A 15,530-nucleotide genomic window follows, 5' to 3' on the forward strand; every position below is an offset into this window, starting at 1 on the left:
AGAAGCAGTGACCTGCTGGTGCACTGTCGGAGTTTATTTGTTTGCATTAGTACTTTCAATCTTGTTTATATTAAGCGTTCCCAAAATAATGTAGTTGATCGACTTGCACGTCGAATTAGGAAGTTTAGTTTAAAAGACAGTTGGATCTCTTTTCCTCCCTTTTTGAACTCTCTGTTGAGGAAAGATCCCCTTTCGGCACTCTGTAATTCCCTTTATTGTAATATATCAGTGTGTTTCTCAGCAAAAAAAAAAAGATTGGATTTCGAGATTACCGGATAAAATCCTCAATCTGATCCTATGCTTCCTTAAAATCAACTTAAACAGCTATTGGAATTCTGGCTGTAATCTTGTGTATTTACTGTATCATAAAGCTATAAGTATGATCTGTTTATTTTGGTCTCATTATAATTTTTCTATCAGTGTCTTTGTTTTGTGATTCTATGAGTGGTGGTGGTGCAGCTGCTTTTGTGTAGAGAAAAATGTGCCTGTTCTTGTGTTGTTTTCTTAACAAAATATTGAGCTTTTATTACAGACCCTCGTATTCTCTATTACATTAGGTTCTTTGGCCGTTTTCTTGCGTTGGCGTTGATGCACGGTGTCCATCTCGGAATCAAGTTAGACTCCAGTCTTTTTCTGCCACTAGCTGGACAGAAGATATCCGTCAAAGATATTGGAGATCCTGGCCATTACGGAAGCTTACAGAAAATACTAGAATATGCAGAAGACCGGTTTCAGGATGAGCTTAAAGATTTGTTCCCCAATGTTAATTTTGACTGTAGTAACAAGTCTAAAGAAGAATGTCTAGATTTGTGTGTGCAGCATAAGTATGTTGATTCTGCCAGCAATCGTCTTGAGGCACTTAGAAAGGGGTTCTCTGAACTTCTTATCTGTCAAGGCAATGAAGGTGCTAAAGAGTTCTTTGGCGATCATAGTGCTGAAGAATTTAATAAAGTGCTTTATGGATCTGGTGAGCCGTTGTGCATAGAAGACTGGAAACAGAATACACAATATGAGGATGGGCTAACTACATCTTTGTTTTGGGAGGTATGCTATTTCTGACAATTATGGTAGTGTTATGCTTCCTTCTTTAAGACTCCAGTCCTACATTTAGAAATGTTATTAGAATTTAACACTGTGCATGACTTGTCTTTGTTTTGGGAGATATACTTTTTCCAACAGTTATGCTTCCTTTTTTGAGACCTCAGTCCAACATTCAGAAATGTGATTACAAGTTAAGACTGTGCATGACCTGATCTGCTCTTATCCTAGGTTGTGACGGAGTTCTCCGAAGAGCGACGCAGAGATCTATTCCAGTTCTGGACTTCAATGAAGAATTTGCCCCATGGCGGTTTTGATGGGCTTGAGCAAAGGCTCACTATATTGGTAGTTAATGGATCAAGGCTCCCAGCCGTGAGTACCTGTGTGCATCAATTGAAAATTATGGCATATGAATCTAAAGAAGAGTTGAAGAAGGATATTGAGTTTGCCATTGATTATTCTACTGGTTTTTATCTTGTGTGAGTTTTTACAGTAGTAGTATGCAATTTTCATGCTATTGAACCACTGCACTTGCTTTTACTTACATGTTGATGCTTTTTGTACAGCTAATGCAGTTGTTGATTTTTGCTACTGTCTTTGTGAACCACTTTATGACAGTATGTAACTTATTAGCTTTATTAACAACTTAATGACAATATTTATGTTAGGATGCTTCATAATCTTTTAGTGTATGCATCTTGTTGCTTCTTCACCATGTATGTCTGTGAAAGAATGAATAAATGTTGCATTAGTTTTTGTTACTTGTTAGTACAGCTTAGCAAAACAGACAGAACTTGTTGCTTTTCACTATGTCTAGAATAAACTTACTTCATTCGTATGCTCAACACAAACAACTTGGCAACACGGAAACAACTTAGAAAAACAAATGCAACGTAGGTTCATCACTACTTAGAATAACTTACAACACCTTACAACTCTTTTTCCATCCTAGACTTGGAGCATTTGGCACATAGATAGTATCTCTGGCCAATAGAATCCAGATTTCTTGAGGTAAATAGCTTATCTTAGCATCACAAGTGGGTTCTGTACATTATATAATAAGGCTGATCTTGCAGTTATTGGCCATGTGATCATCTCCCCCACATGAATAACACTGAAATGATTTCACTCTTTCTTTCTTCTCATCATCAGTCAAAACAGTTGGAATAGGTGGTGGAACCCCTTGATTTTAGCTACATCTGCATCAAACCAATAAAAACACCACAATGCTTGCACTTCACATGGTAGTTGTTATAGTTTACTTGTTTTTGATTCCCTAAGAAATACGAATCCGTTGCATTTTTCAGAGCACATTTTGTACCCTCCCAAGGACAATCACAAGCAGTATGACCATCAAAGAGACAGAGTTGGCAGCTGTTGAGTGTATTGGTTGATGATTCGCAGCTCGAACCCTCCATTTTAAAGCTTTTTAATTTGAAATAAAAGGTGCTAGTGCTTCTGTTTGTATAAGAATTTGCAGGGAGAGAGAACTAGTCATAAAAACCCAAGGTGGCCAAACTTGTGGTACAAAAACCATATTCAAATATTGGGATCCATTAAACTCCATCTTAAACAAAATTGACACAAAAATCCCAAATTTTTAAAAATTGATACAAAACCCCCAAATTTTAAAATTGGTTTCATCAAATTCTTTGGGGGTTTTGTGTTACTTTTATTTTTTGGGGGGTTTTTGTGTTACTTTTATTTTGATGGGTTTTTTGTGGATGAATAGCGCCACCTTTGGAGTTATAACTTAGTAAAAATAACTATCCATCGATGAAGATGTGCATAATACATGACGGAAGAAACTTTTTCCATGCTCCTTTTGACTGGAAACCAGATGGGTTAGATGCTGTTCCACCTTTTGACTGGGACTTGTTGCTTATAAAACCTAAAGAAGGCCAGTTCTCATTTTAAATTTTTAGCAGCTGCAAGTTGGAAATGTAAGGATTCTCCTCGTTTGAAAAAAAAAATGTACGAGTATTTGACGCCGTAAGTATTTTTATGCTTTCACTGAAACCCTCTTGCCTGTAAATTAAGCCTCTTTTACCTGTATCTTTAAAGCTAAAAAAATGGAAGAAGAAAAGGAAATAGATTTAAAATAATTTCCATAAATATGAAGCCTGTTGGTACATTTCAAGAATCAACTTTACAAGGAACAGTTCTAGAGGTGTTGTCGAAATCTAAGAAAATTATGGATGTATTATCCTTTGTCCGTAGAAGTCTTGCTTCACTCAAAATGAAATTAGCAATCTTGTCCGCTACATTATTCGCATTCTCTACTGCATATCTCTCCTTTGTCTGGCAAAACAAGAAATAGCACAAATCTGTCTCAGTTCAGAAGAATTCAAACAATTTCGCAAATGAAGAAAAAGAAAAGCTCTTTATTAACCTGAAGGACAAGTTGCACTGCTTTTTTCACGCTAATGACATCCCATAAGCCATCACTGCAGTTTTGAAGAAAACAAGAAATATGAGACTGTCAGTGTCAGGGATATTGACATTGTTCTCGGGTGTAAGGGTAACCGACTTCTAGCCATAAACCTCTGGCACTCACACAAGCGGATAAGAATAAGAGGTTTGATGCTCAAAAGAATCACCTTGCCATCAATGCAAAAGCCCTGCTGTTTCTATCTATTTGAATAGCTTCACTAACATATGGTACCGCACTGAACCGGGCTTCCTGTTCTTTGAGGAATTTGTCTCCGAGCATGCGGGCAAGGTTCAAACCTAAAAACATATAGACAGCTCATTTAGCCGGCCAAGGATGAGTGACTCATATTATACAATGGTGGAAAATGGAATATGATGTATCACCACATAGCCGGGTTTCACCATCTTTCAAGGGTTCTCCTGCTTTGTTCAACCGTAGTCTTTCAGTCTGACTAGTTATTCTATGATCTTCTGTCATCTTGATCTGCTGCCCACCAACACTGCTCAAAAATATCAGTTTAGTAACTATAAAACTGAACATTTAGAAACACTGAAAAGCAAGCAAGTAGATATGTAACGCAACAGATCGAAGAAGTGGTGGAAGTAAACAGACTAGTGCATTACCACTCCAAAAGTCAAGGTTCTAACATGGAATGTACGCAAAGCTTAGGTAATAGGCTAAATATAGGTGTATCATGTGAAATGATAGTCTAATAAAGCAAGCAGTAGATATGTATCGCAACAGATCGGGGAAGTGGTGAAAGTAAACAGACTAGTGTGTTACCACTCCAAAACTCAAGCTTCTAACACGGAATGTACGAAAAGCTTAGGTAATATGCTAAATATAGGTGTATAATGTGAAATTATAGTCTAATACTAGGGCACCAAGTCCAGTTAAAACACGGAGTTGATAACTGAACCAAATTCCTAGCAGAACTAAAGTAAAACCCACCCTGAAAGCGCATAAATACTAATGAACAACATATCAAATCATTCTACTAAGCATAGATATTAACTCATCATGAAGGAGAAGAAGTTACAATCACATACTTCATAACACAGGCAGAATCTCCAACATTTGCACATTGAGCATAGAGTTGTTCACGGCTATCAATCCAAACCAAAAGCAGTGTAGCAGTACAACCCTGCAAACATCCATGGTCACTACATTGCATATAGTTTATATTCAGAAGGAACAAGAACTATAAAGGATGCAACCAAACACTTCTCTCACTGTTAATCAAAATCTACTAAATAATGCAACCAAAAAACTTCTCTTGTTGTTATATCAAAATCTATAGAGAAACACAAATACTCCATTAAAATCAGAGCGAGCACTACCCAAACATATTCTGCCTACCAGATTATTAGTACTGTGGTACATGAATTTCAGTTTCACATCAAACTAGCAGGACTTTGCAAAGGCAGGAGAAACCATAGGGAGAAGACTAGTAGTATCAGAATCATTTCTATCGGGCAACAAAATGGTGTCAAACTGAACATTGAGATGGTACATGAGCATAATGAATACAGACAAGACCAGAAAGACCAAGCTGCAGAGATAGAATTCAGTAAATGAGGTCAAAACTGTAAGCTGTCGCAATCCACCATCACAACTCAAACTAAGAGAGAGTAATGATGGAAGAGAAACCTCATACTGATGATGCATAGCTGCTTCTGTCTGAAAAAATGCATCTCTAAGGATGTCTGAAGCATCACATCCAGAAAGCACCATTTCTCTTCTTTCTGACACTGACAATATATTGGTGACAATCTCAGGTAGAATCCTGAAGAATAAGAAAATTGTAACATCTGTGAATAAAAATTTTCCTATATACCTCAGAAGAATTATAGTGCTGTGACTGTGATACTGTATACACAACATAGAAAGTGATGAAATGTTAACATAAAAATCCGTCTATAATGCATCAGCTACTACGTGCAGTCAAGTGTATGTTCACCTGGTAAAGTTGATCGAAGGCAAATTTAAAGTTTTTTTTTACTAAGCACCTAGTCTAATTTATGTTCGAGACTTTACCTAAGCATTCTAAACTTTCTTTCTTTTTCCTTTCGACATAAAAGAGAATGTAGTACACGGCACCGGTATCCTGTTGCTCCTTTTGTGGAGTAGAATATAAAATCGGAGGTATATGAGTCCACAACTGTATCTAATTTCTTTTAGATTCAACCATGAAAGTGCAATTAAGTATATATTCACATGATCAAGTTGATCGCAGGCCATTACGAAGTTTTTACTTTTAACCTGTGTTGCAACGATGCGCCTAAAAAAAAAATCAGCCGTATCGATACGTATTTCCACGGATACGCGTACTAATACTCCGGATACTTCAAGATACAACTCAGTTAGAAAACTTTGACTAAATATTAGATATCAACAGCTGTCAAGATAAATGATAAATCTCAGTACCTTAATATCAGAAAATTTAGATATTTTACTAGATTCTATGAGAAGTTTTAACTATAGTGACAAAATATTAGTTCCAATTCTGTTTACTGATCTTGCTCTAGACTTTCTTCCTTCTTATCCAGATCTTTTCTCTCTCCAGTGAGGTTAATCATACATATTATAATTTAATCATGCAAACACATATATAATATATTTATGTTAGACTACTGATCAATATTGAGTATGCCGTATCGCCGTATTTTAGTTTTTCAAGTTGGTGTATCATAGTAGCGTATTGGTATCTTGTATCCAATACCGTATTCGTATCGTTGCAACACAGCTTTTAGCTCTTAGTCTCCTAATCTTTCACTTTGGTTGTGTTAGAGATTTTAGCAATACCTTCTGAACTTTCACGAAATATATTGTTTTACAAGAAATATATTTTACCAACTACACTAAACGATACTACTTTGGAAAATTTACCCACAATATTCAAATTTCTAATTTCCTGCCGAACACGGGACTCCATTGACATGCCAGCTCAACAACTTTAGGCAGTACAAGAGTAAAATTTGAACATTCAGTATATGCATCCACAACAAATCATGTATGCCATGTAAACATAGATATTTGGAGTCTTGACTCCAAGATAAAACCAACATCAGATCCTTAAACCTTCAAAATGAAATGGTCACATCTATTAGCATGAAAACAGATTTGCAAGAAGTACTTACTTGCTAGCGGCTTTAGCAGCAGCAGGTCCACCATGCCCGTCACAAATCCCAAACAAGCCAAACTGCAGGGCTGAAGTTTTGTTAGTAGGAGTCTCTTGAGAAAGGAAATGTGTCCATTATTATGGTAATATCAACTTAACCTGTTCAATTCCAGGAAGGGGCCATTGGTAATAGCACACATCTTCCATTGGAAGCTTTTTCCCTCCACGGCGCAAAGCCATAGGATCAGATGCCATACCAACTCCAAAGGGGGTTTCTTGTTTCCCATAAGAACTGATTTTAACCTGCCATAGTAAAACAGTGAGGGGTAGAGATTGTTACAGATTACATTTCAACAGATGTAACATTCAAGTTACTACGGACATTAGCTATCTTAAACCTGAAAAATGAAAAATGATTTGTATCCTTATGTGCATTGATCTGCACCAATGTTTATTACAGTACAAATAAGAAATTTCACAATCGTAAATCAAATTGTGGACATTTCCAACCAAGGTGCACTCCCTGTTCTCTTAATTTAGATTTTAAATTTGAGTCATGGTCATGGACGTATAAAGTAATAACGGTTTCACCTTAAACTCAACAGTACCCGCAGCTTCATCTCATTTCAAAAAAAAAAATAAAAAAAAATCAATATATCAAATTTTTAAGTATCAAACTCACATTTACTTTAGATGTTGTTCCTAGAGTTATTATGTCTCCAGTAGCAAGCTCAACTGGATCACTCCATTGTCTACTTCTGGTATCAGGATGTGAAACTTGATGAGAGTTCAAGAATGTTCCATTCAGGCTACCCATATCCACTAGCTCCCATTTCATTTTCTGTCAAAACAGAAGTCAGATTCCCAGTACATGCATACATATGAAATGGTTTTACAGCTACTGTGATACAGACTTACATTCAAGTTCCACTTGACCAGGGCATGCTTCCCTGAAACTTCTCCATCCTTCAGCAACAGATCACTAGGAGAAACTCTTCCAAGGGTCAAAGGAAGTCTTGAAGCATCTGTATACTGTAGGTGGTGACGAGTCCCACGAGATGGACCAGATACAACTTCCAGCGTCAGGCTGCTTCCTGCACTTCTAACAAAAAGATAGGATGACATGTTTTACATATTCAGAAGAATGTATAAAAAAATGTGTAACAGAATGATCACTACAGATGTCATAGTTGTATTATCCGATAAGTGAAGGATTGGGAGAATACTTTGATTTTCAGCATCATTGAGTCTGAATTCTTGATAGCCTGCATTGTTGGAGACAAATGTAGGATCGTAATTTGTTTCTTCCTTTATGGTATCTTTTTGCTCTTCTAGAATGCGATTTGGGAAAAATGGACGTTTAAGAGTTTGACCAACTAGAAGATCTTCTGAAGAATCAGGTATCACATCTAAAACCAAGCTAGCACCTGTAAACATTAAAAAGAAGCAAGTCATAACTGCTAACAAGAACATCAGCACCTTAACTAACTGCATTCAGAAGGGGGAAAAAATGAGTTAAATAAGACATGGAATAATGTTAAAACCTTGGGCTACATGAGCATCTGCAGATGGTAGTCTCTGTTTACAGACAAATCCATGTACTCTTGGAGAGTTGAAATATCCTTCCATTTGGAGACGAGTGCCATCTAAAACACAGTCTCTTGCCAAATCGCTGCTTTGGTTTGCTACCTGATCCAAAGCCTCTGAAACAAGAGGCCGCTCCAGGTCTCCAACCTAAACCCCGTGGAACCACAACAGTAACTAAGTATTTAAACGTGTAAGATTATGTAATATGCATGTAGCCACCATCTAAAATTCTGAAGTGCAAGATCCAAGAACTTCAAAGTTACAATCATGAAAGACATGGAAACTGAAAAGATTGTCTGAGACTCAGAACTGGATCCAGAGGGTGATGATACATTTCTGATTTGAAACTTGTTCAAGCTGTCTAAACAGCAGTATGTGAACCAATCACTTTAACAAATGTTTGTCTATTGGGATTTTAAAGTGAGAGTATTAGCGTCATTATTTACAGAAAAGATATGCAATAAAAACAGGCGTAATTACCACCATTTATTTGCGGCTCATTAAATAACTAAACATACTAAGTTCACAATTATCGGAACATCCCATATTTATAAGCAATTGAGCTACTCTTGGTCAGCAATCAGGTAGCTTACAGACTAATGCTTATTTGGTAATAACACACAATTGAGTTACATCTCGAGCTCCCCGGGCGAATAAAATGGATAAATGCCGTGTCATCGAGTAACTATTAAGCACGACAACCACTATATAAGTTTTTTTAATCCCATAAATAACAACATCAAGACCTAAACTTAATTAGATTCACTAAAAGTTAAGTTTGTTTTTGTGGCAATCCCAGATCTCCTCCTTATCAAAATTTCTCCTTATCATGAGCTACTTTCACCACTAAACAAAACAACTTACAAAACCTAATGTGTATAGAAAATAAGATCAACATGGCTATACTACTCAAAGCTCAACAATGCAGACCAAAAATAAATAAAATTAGCACACAAATCTTGAACATTTACATCATCAAATCCAAACAAAAAAAAACCCTAAGAAAATAAAGTCAACCCACCTACTAAAAACCTGATCTTGATCAAAAATCCTAAACAAACAAACAAAAAAAGAAATCAAAATTTTCAAAATTTCAAAACCACATTACACCCAGATTCAAACATTGTAAACTATTACAAGGAATTGACACAGATGGGTTTTTTATTTGAGTCTGCGCATATAATTTTTTAAAAGAAATTAATTAAAAAAAACATTAATTAGTTAGTTACCTTGAATGAATTTCGATTTCTGGAAGAAGAAAAGAAGAAACGCCATGGCTTACAATAAGCCAATAGAAGAAGAAGAATGATGAGAAGAATCATTAAACTCAGACCTAAAATAATAAGACTACTAGTAGTAGTAGTATAACCTTCCACCACCATAACCATCGCCATTTCTCACTCCACCTCCACCTCCCCCCTCTTCTTCTGTGAGAGGAGGAGCGAGAACACCGCTTTGAAATGGTCGCATTTTTTTTTTTAATTTTTTCCTTTGGTTTTTAATTTTGTTTGAATTAAGAGGGCGACACATGTTTATTACTGTTGATCTTGACCGTCACTAATTATGTTGGGACCCAGAATCATTGGAAACTTTTATTGGGTCCATCAGTTCGACACGTATTTATGAAGATTATGAGATAATCATTCAAGGGTGGATCAATTGCATATGTTGGTGTTTGGTTGATTTTGGGGACGGGGAGAATGTTAGGGTACTTTGACCAAAACAATAGCTAGAACACACTTAAGAGAACATGAACACGGCCGAGAAAAGTAAGAATTCTAGATAAAACTCTTTGAGTTGGGGATTAACCACCTCTGCTTAATAGTTTAAGGGATAGAGATAATTGAACTGAGTTCTATTGATTAAAGTTGTGTACTTCAAACACTCTGACACTATATTTATACTACGTAATTGCTTGATAAGCAAGTAATGCAAATTAAAGAAGTTCTATCAAACTAGGAAAGCTAAGTATTAACTAAAGTAGTTCTAAATAAGGAAAGATAATAGGTCGGCAGGTTTGGTGTCGCAACATTCAACCCGCTTGAAAAATGGCTTGTCCTCAAGCCTCAATTCCTGGAAAACGTAAAAGTATCTCATGTGCATCTTCCCATGTTGCATCTTCCTTTGAATGATCTTTCCAGTGGATGATCCATTTAGTACCAGCTTGATTTCCTTTCTTGAACATCTTCCTTTCTAGAATAGTTTCAGGTTCCCATTTCTCATAATCAACAACCACAGGCAAAACTGCCTCAGTAGTTACAGCAGATCCAAGTTTTAACTTCAGTTGTGAAACATGAAAAACTGGATGAATACGTCTTTCAAGAGGCAACTGTAACTTGTATGCAACTTCTCCCACTCTCTATAATCTTAAAAGGTCCATAGAAACGAGGAGAAAGTTTAGAATATGGATGGTTTGCCACTGTTAATTGTCTATAGGGTTGCAGACGAAGGAATACCCAGTCATTCACTGCAAAACTTCTTTCAGTACGATGTTTGTCAAAAAAATATTTCATTCTAGCTTGGGAAGCCTGAAGATGGAACTTAAGAAGTTTGAGTATCTGATCTCTAGCTCGTAAATTAAGATCAACAGCATGAACAGCTCGTTGGTGGAGCTCAAGTGTATAAGGCTTCATAAGGTGACATATTAATAGCTGAGTGATGGCTGGTATAATACCACCATTCTGCCCAAGGTAACCATTTGCTCCATTCTGATGGCTTAATGCTAGCAAAACAGCGTAAATAATACTCAAGAGTTCGATTAGTCACCTCTGTTTGTCCATCAGTTTGTGGATGATAAGCTGAACTGCGGCATAACTGTGTGTTTTGTAAAGCAAAATATGCTTCCCAAAAATTGCTCATGAAGGTTGGATCACGGTCACTTATGATGGTTCTTGGCATGCCATGAAGGCGCACAATTTCACCAACAAATATCTCAGCAATAGTAGCAGCAGAATATGGGTGCATAAGAGCTATAAAGTGTGCATATTTGGACAATCTATCAACAACCACCAGAATTGAAGCTTTTCGATAATAAGTTGGGAAACCATCAATAAAATCCATTGATATATCCATCCAAACGTCATCAGGTATGGGTAAAGGTTGTAATAATCCTGGAGGAGCTACAGATTCAGATTTGTTCTTCTGACAAATATCGCAATGAGAAATAAAGTCTTTGACAGAATGCTTCAAACCCTTCCAATAAAAATTCTGTTGAGTGCGTTTGTAGGTTCGAAAATATCCAGAATGTCCACCCAATGGAGTAGAATGAAACTCATGTAAAAGTTTAGTGCACCATGTAGAAGTAGGAGAGACTACAATCCTTCCTTTGTAACGCAAAATACCATCATTGTAAGAATAATGTGGTTTACATGTAGGATTATGACGCAGTAACTCAATGAGTTTACCCAATGAAGGATCATCATTGCTTTCCTGAATAATTTCAGTGACACCAGAGAAGATTGGAGTAGAGATAGTATATGATTGAAAGCCTACATTTCTTGATAATGCGTCAGCAGCAATATTCTCTTTTCATCTTCTAAATATTATCTCATAATCATACCCCAACAACTTAGATAGCCATTTATGTTGCTCTAATGAAGATATTCGTTGATCCAAAAAATACTTCAAGCTATGATGATCAGTGTAAATCTTAAAATGTCTGCCAAGGAGATATGGCCTCCATTTCTGGACTGCAGACACTATGGCTAACATTTTCTTATCATAAATGGATAAATTTAAGTTTTTACCTGTCAATCCTTTACTATAATACGCAATTGGTCTGCCAGACTGCATCAAAACAGCTCCCAAACCATTACCAGAAGCATCACATTCTAAATAGAAGTCTTTTGAGAAATCAGGTAAAATTAAAACTGGAGTAGTAGTAAGAGCTTGTTGTAGTGCTCGAAAAGAAACAGTAGCTGCATCATTCCACACAAATAAGTCTTTTTTTAACAATTTAGTTAATGGGGCGCTGATCTTGCCAAAATCTTTGACAAACTTACGATAATATCCTGCCAAGCCAAGAAATCCTCTCAAGCTTTTAACTGTTGTTGGAATTTGCCAGTCAAGAACACTCTTTACCTTATCATTTTCTACTGCTACACCTTCAGAAGAAACGACATGGCCTAGATAACCAACTGTTGGTTGTGCAAAAGTGCACTTAGATTCCTTGACAGATAATTGATGTTGACGCAAAATCTCAAACATGATAGACAAATGTTGTAGATGTTCTTCCATATTTTTACTATAAATCAAGATGTCATCGAAAAACACAAGGACAAACTTCCGCAAATAAGGCTTGAAAATCTCATTCATGAGACTCTAGAATGTAGCTGGTGCGTTTGACAAACCAAATGGCATCACTAAAAACTCATAGTGACCCTCATGAGTTCTAAAAGCAGTTTTTTGAATATCAGGTTTGTAAAGACGAATCTGATAATAACCAGAACGAAGATCCAACTTAGTAAATATGATTGCACCATGAAGTTCATCTAATAATTCATCCACCATTGGGATGGGAAATCTGTCCTTAATTGTTAATTTGTTCAAAGCTCTATAATCAACACACATCCTCCATGAACCATATTTCTTACCCACCATCAGCACAGGAGAAGAAAATGGACTTGAACTAGAACGAATAAACCCAGCTTGTCTTAATTCTGAGATAATTTTTTCAATTTCATCCTTCTGAAAATGGGGATAACGGTAAGGACGAACGTTCGCTGGAGCTGAACCTGGTATTAAGGGAATTTCATGATCATGTAATCTTACTGGTGGCAGTGAAGTTGGAGGGTTAAAGACATCAGCAAATTCAGACAATAGTTTTTGAATCTCTGGTGGTGCAGTAATCATTGCATTCAATGAAGAACTAGCTTGTATAGAAAACTGGATGAAAAGACCATAATATTCACGAGCCAATAAACGTTGCATGGGCACACTATCCAAAAGCATTATAGTAGAAGAATGATTACCACATAATTGGATTTCAGTGCCATTAATATTGAAACCCATAGTGAGTTTTTCAAAATCCCAAGAAATCTTTCCTAGTGTTCTCAACCACTGAACTCCCAATACAACATCACATCCACTGATAGGAAAAACATAAAAATCAGCAGTGAAAGAATAATCTTGCATTGTAATGGGAACATCAACACAAACTCCCAACGTATTAATCTGAGCACCATCACCAACCGTAACACAAAGTGTAGTATCCTTAGTTTGTAAAGAATATCCACATCGTTTAGCTAATGTAGAATGAAGAAAATTATGTGTGGCACCAGAATCGATTAAAATTGTAAGAGACTGAGCTTTAGAAATACCTTTAACACGCATAGTTCTAGGGAAAGAAGAACCCATAAGAGAATTAAATTATATAACATCATCAAAATCATCCTCAGTAAACTCTATAGTTTCTTCATTCTCAATTGGAGTATCTGATATAACTAGTTCTGGAGCGCCTTCTAAGATTAACAATCTCGGTTTCTCACACAAATGACCAGGAGTAAATAATTTATCACAATTGAAACAAAGTCCTTTGTCACGTTTCTCCTTTTGTTCTTCCCAAGTAAGTCGTTTAGCTCCTGCAGGTAAAGGATTCTGTTTGATCTGAGTATTTGAAGGAGCAGTTGAAGATAGAAACATAGGAGGGCGATAAGGTTGTCGTGTTGTTAAAACTTCTTCTTGTTTGAGTGCTTTTATGAAAGCAGCAGTTAAGGTTTGAGGTTCAAGTAACTTAACCATAGAACTGATCTCCGGTTTTAACGAGTGAATAAAATAATTGAGTAGGTGATCCTATGGTAAATCAGTAACAAAGTTCAACAAACGTTCAAACTCAGGGATGTGTTCTCGAACCGTACCTTTCTGCTTTATGGTGCTGATTTCCATCCTGGCATCAACAAATTTAGCTGGGGGAAAACGAGCACGAACAAGGTCACAAAGTTCTGGCCAAGTGGTGACATTAACTGTTATTATTTTCCATCTATACCATGCATTAGCATCACCTTTAAGATGAGCAGAAGCAATGGATAACTTCATATTCTCAGCAACTGTATGTAAGTTAAAATACTGATCAACACTAAAAATCCAACCATCTGGATCATCTCCATCAAAAGTTGGAAACTTAAGATTGATAGAGCTATCCCTAATATTAGTTTCATTACCAGGAGGAGGAGGAGGAGGTGGTGGAGGAGCCGCACCTTTGATTATTACGATGACCCTGTTGAGAATAAACTTCTCTAAACACTGCACGTAAAGTAGCTCCCAACGTTGTAGACAAAGATGTAGATGGGGTTGTTGTCAGATCTGCGGTAAGAGTTATAGAAAGCTCTTTGGTATGTTCAGATAAATCGAGTTTCCTAAGAGCACGGTCGTCTTCACGAAGTTGTTTGTCTGCAGCTTGCTTTCTTTCACGAGCTTCCTCATCATGAGTATGATTGTTGGCAATGGTAGTGACTAATGAATCAAGTTTTGTTGTAACCCCAACAATGTTGCAGTTGAGACAAGTCTTCAGTATATGTCATCGTAAAAAAAAATTGGTAGAATTTAGGGGAAGATCTAACCTAGCTCTGAACAGTTGTTAGGGTCCTTGACCAAAACAATAGCTAGAACACAGTTAAGAGAACAGGAAAACAGTTGAGAAAAGCAAGAACCCTAGATAAAACCCTTTGAGTTGGGGATTAACCACCTCTGCTTAAGAGTTTAAGGGATAGAGATATTGAACTGAGTTCTATTGATTAAAGTTGTGTACTTCAAATAGACTCCGACACTGTATTTATACTACGTAATTGCTTGATAAGCAAGTAATGCAAATTAAAGAAGTTCTATCAAACTAGGAAAGCTAAGTATTAATTAAAGTAGTTCTAAATAAGGAAAGATAATATGTTGGCAGGTTTGGTGTCGCAACAGAGAACTCAATAGTCAATACTGAGGCGATGGAATGAAGGGGTAGTAGCATACTAGCATCAACTTATTTCTCTACTATGAGGCGGAAATTATTTTTTTTTTAAAAGAAGGTTATATTAAGAGAAAAAATTATTTACAACCCAGGGACTAATTCAACACTGTATTAAGAGTGTAGAACAGTTTCCCAATTAAACAAAATAGAGTTTACAAAGATACTTTTAAATGTATACTTTTCATGAAGCCACAACATAGCTTCTTGCTTAATAAGCAATATCAGTTCATCTGCAGTCTTATGAGGCGGAAAATGTTAGTAATTATTTGAGAAAAAAATTGTTGTTATGACTGGATCTTATGGAGCTTCTCAAGTTCTTTCTAATTCACTTTTCACGTCAGTTTGGGAAGCGCATAGGTCATGTGGTTGTTCCTAGTTTTTATACTATATGGATAATT

At 36.4% G+C, this 15,530-nt stretch overlaps 2 protein-coding genes across 2 annotated transcripts; both read right to left on the bottom strand.

Moving 5' to 3' along the window:
• Positions 1 to 3,129: 3,129 nt before the first annotated feature.
• Positions 3,130 to 9,635, bottom strand: LOC113357379 (protein phosphatase 2C 70-like). The gene is made up of 13 exons (XM_026600757.1): positions 9,410 to 9,635; positions 8,138 to 8,327; positions 7,820 to 8,020; positions 7,512 to 7,687; positions 7,276 to 7,434; positions 6,753 to 6,896; positions 6,613 to 6,674; positions 5,123 to 5,258; positions 4,522 to 4,616; positions 3,856 to 3,971; positions 3,639 to 3,768; positions 3,431 to 3,485; positions 3,130 to 3,339 (listed from the first exon to the last, which is right to left on the bottom strand). The coding sequence occupies exons 1-13, from the start codon at positions 9,572 to 9,574 to the stop codon at positions 3,175 to 3,177; spliced, it is 1,794 nt and encodes a 597-aa protein (XP_026456542.1). The 5' UTR covers positions 9,575 to 9,635; the 3' UTR covers positions 3,130 to 3,174.
• A 604-nt stretch (positions 9,636 to 10,239) lies between these two features.
• Positions 10,240 to 12,416, bottom strand: LOC113359987. The gene is made up of 4 exons (XM_026603542.1): positions 11,927 to 12,416; positions 10,947 to 11,668; positions 10,637 to 10,861; positions 10,240 to 10,539 (listed from the first exon to the last, which is right to left on the bottom strand). The coding sequence occupies exons 1-4, from the start codon at positions 12,414 to 12,416 to the stop codon at positions 10,240 to 10,242; spliced, it is 1,737 nt and encodes a 578-aa protein (XP_026459327.1).
• Between the last annotated feature and the right edge of the window lie 3,114 nt (positions 12,417 to 15,530).

Source organism: Papaver somniferum, chromosome 3 (genome assembly GCF_003573695.1).
Source record: "Papaver somniferum cultivar HN1 chromosome 3, ASM357369v1, whole genome shotgun sequence".
In the NCBI taxonomy this organism is placed as follows: domain Eukaryota; kingdom Viridiplantae; phylum Streptophyta; class Magnoliopsida; order Ranunculales; family Papaveraceae; genus Papaver; species Papaver somniferum.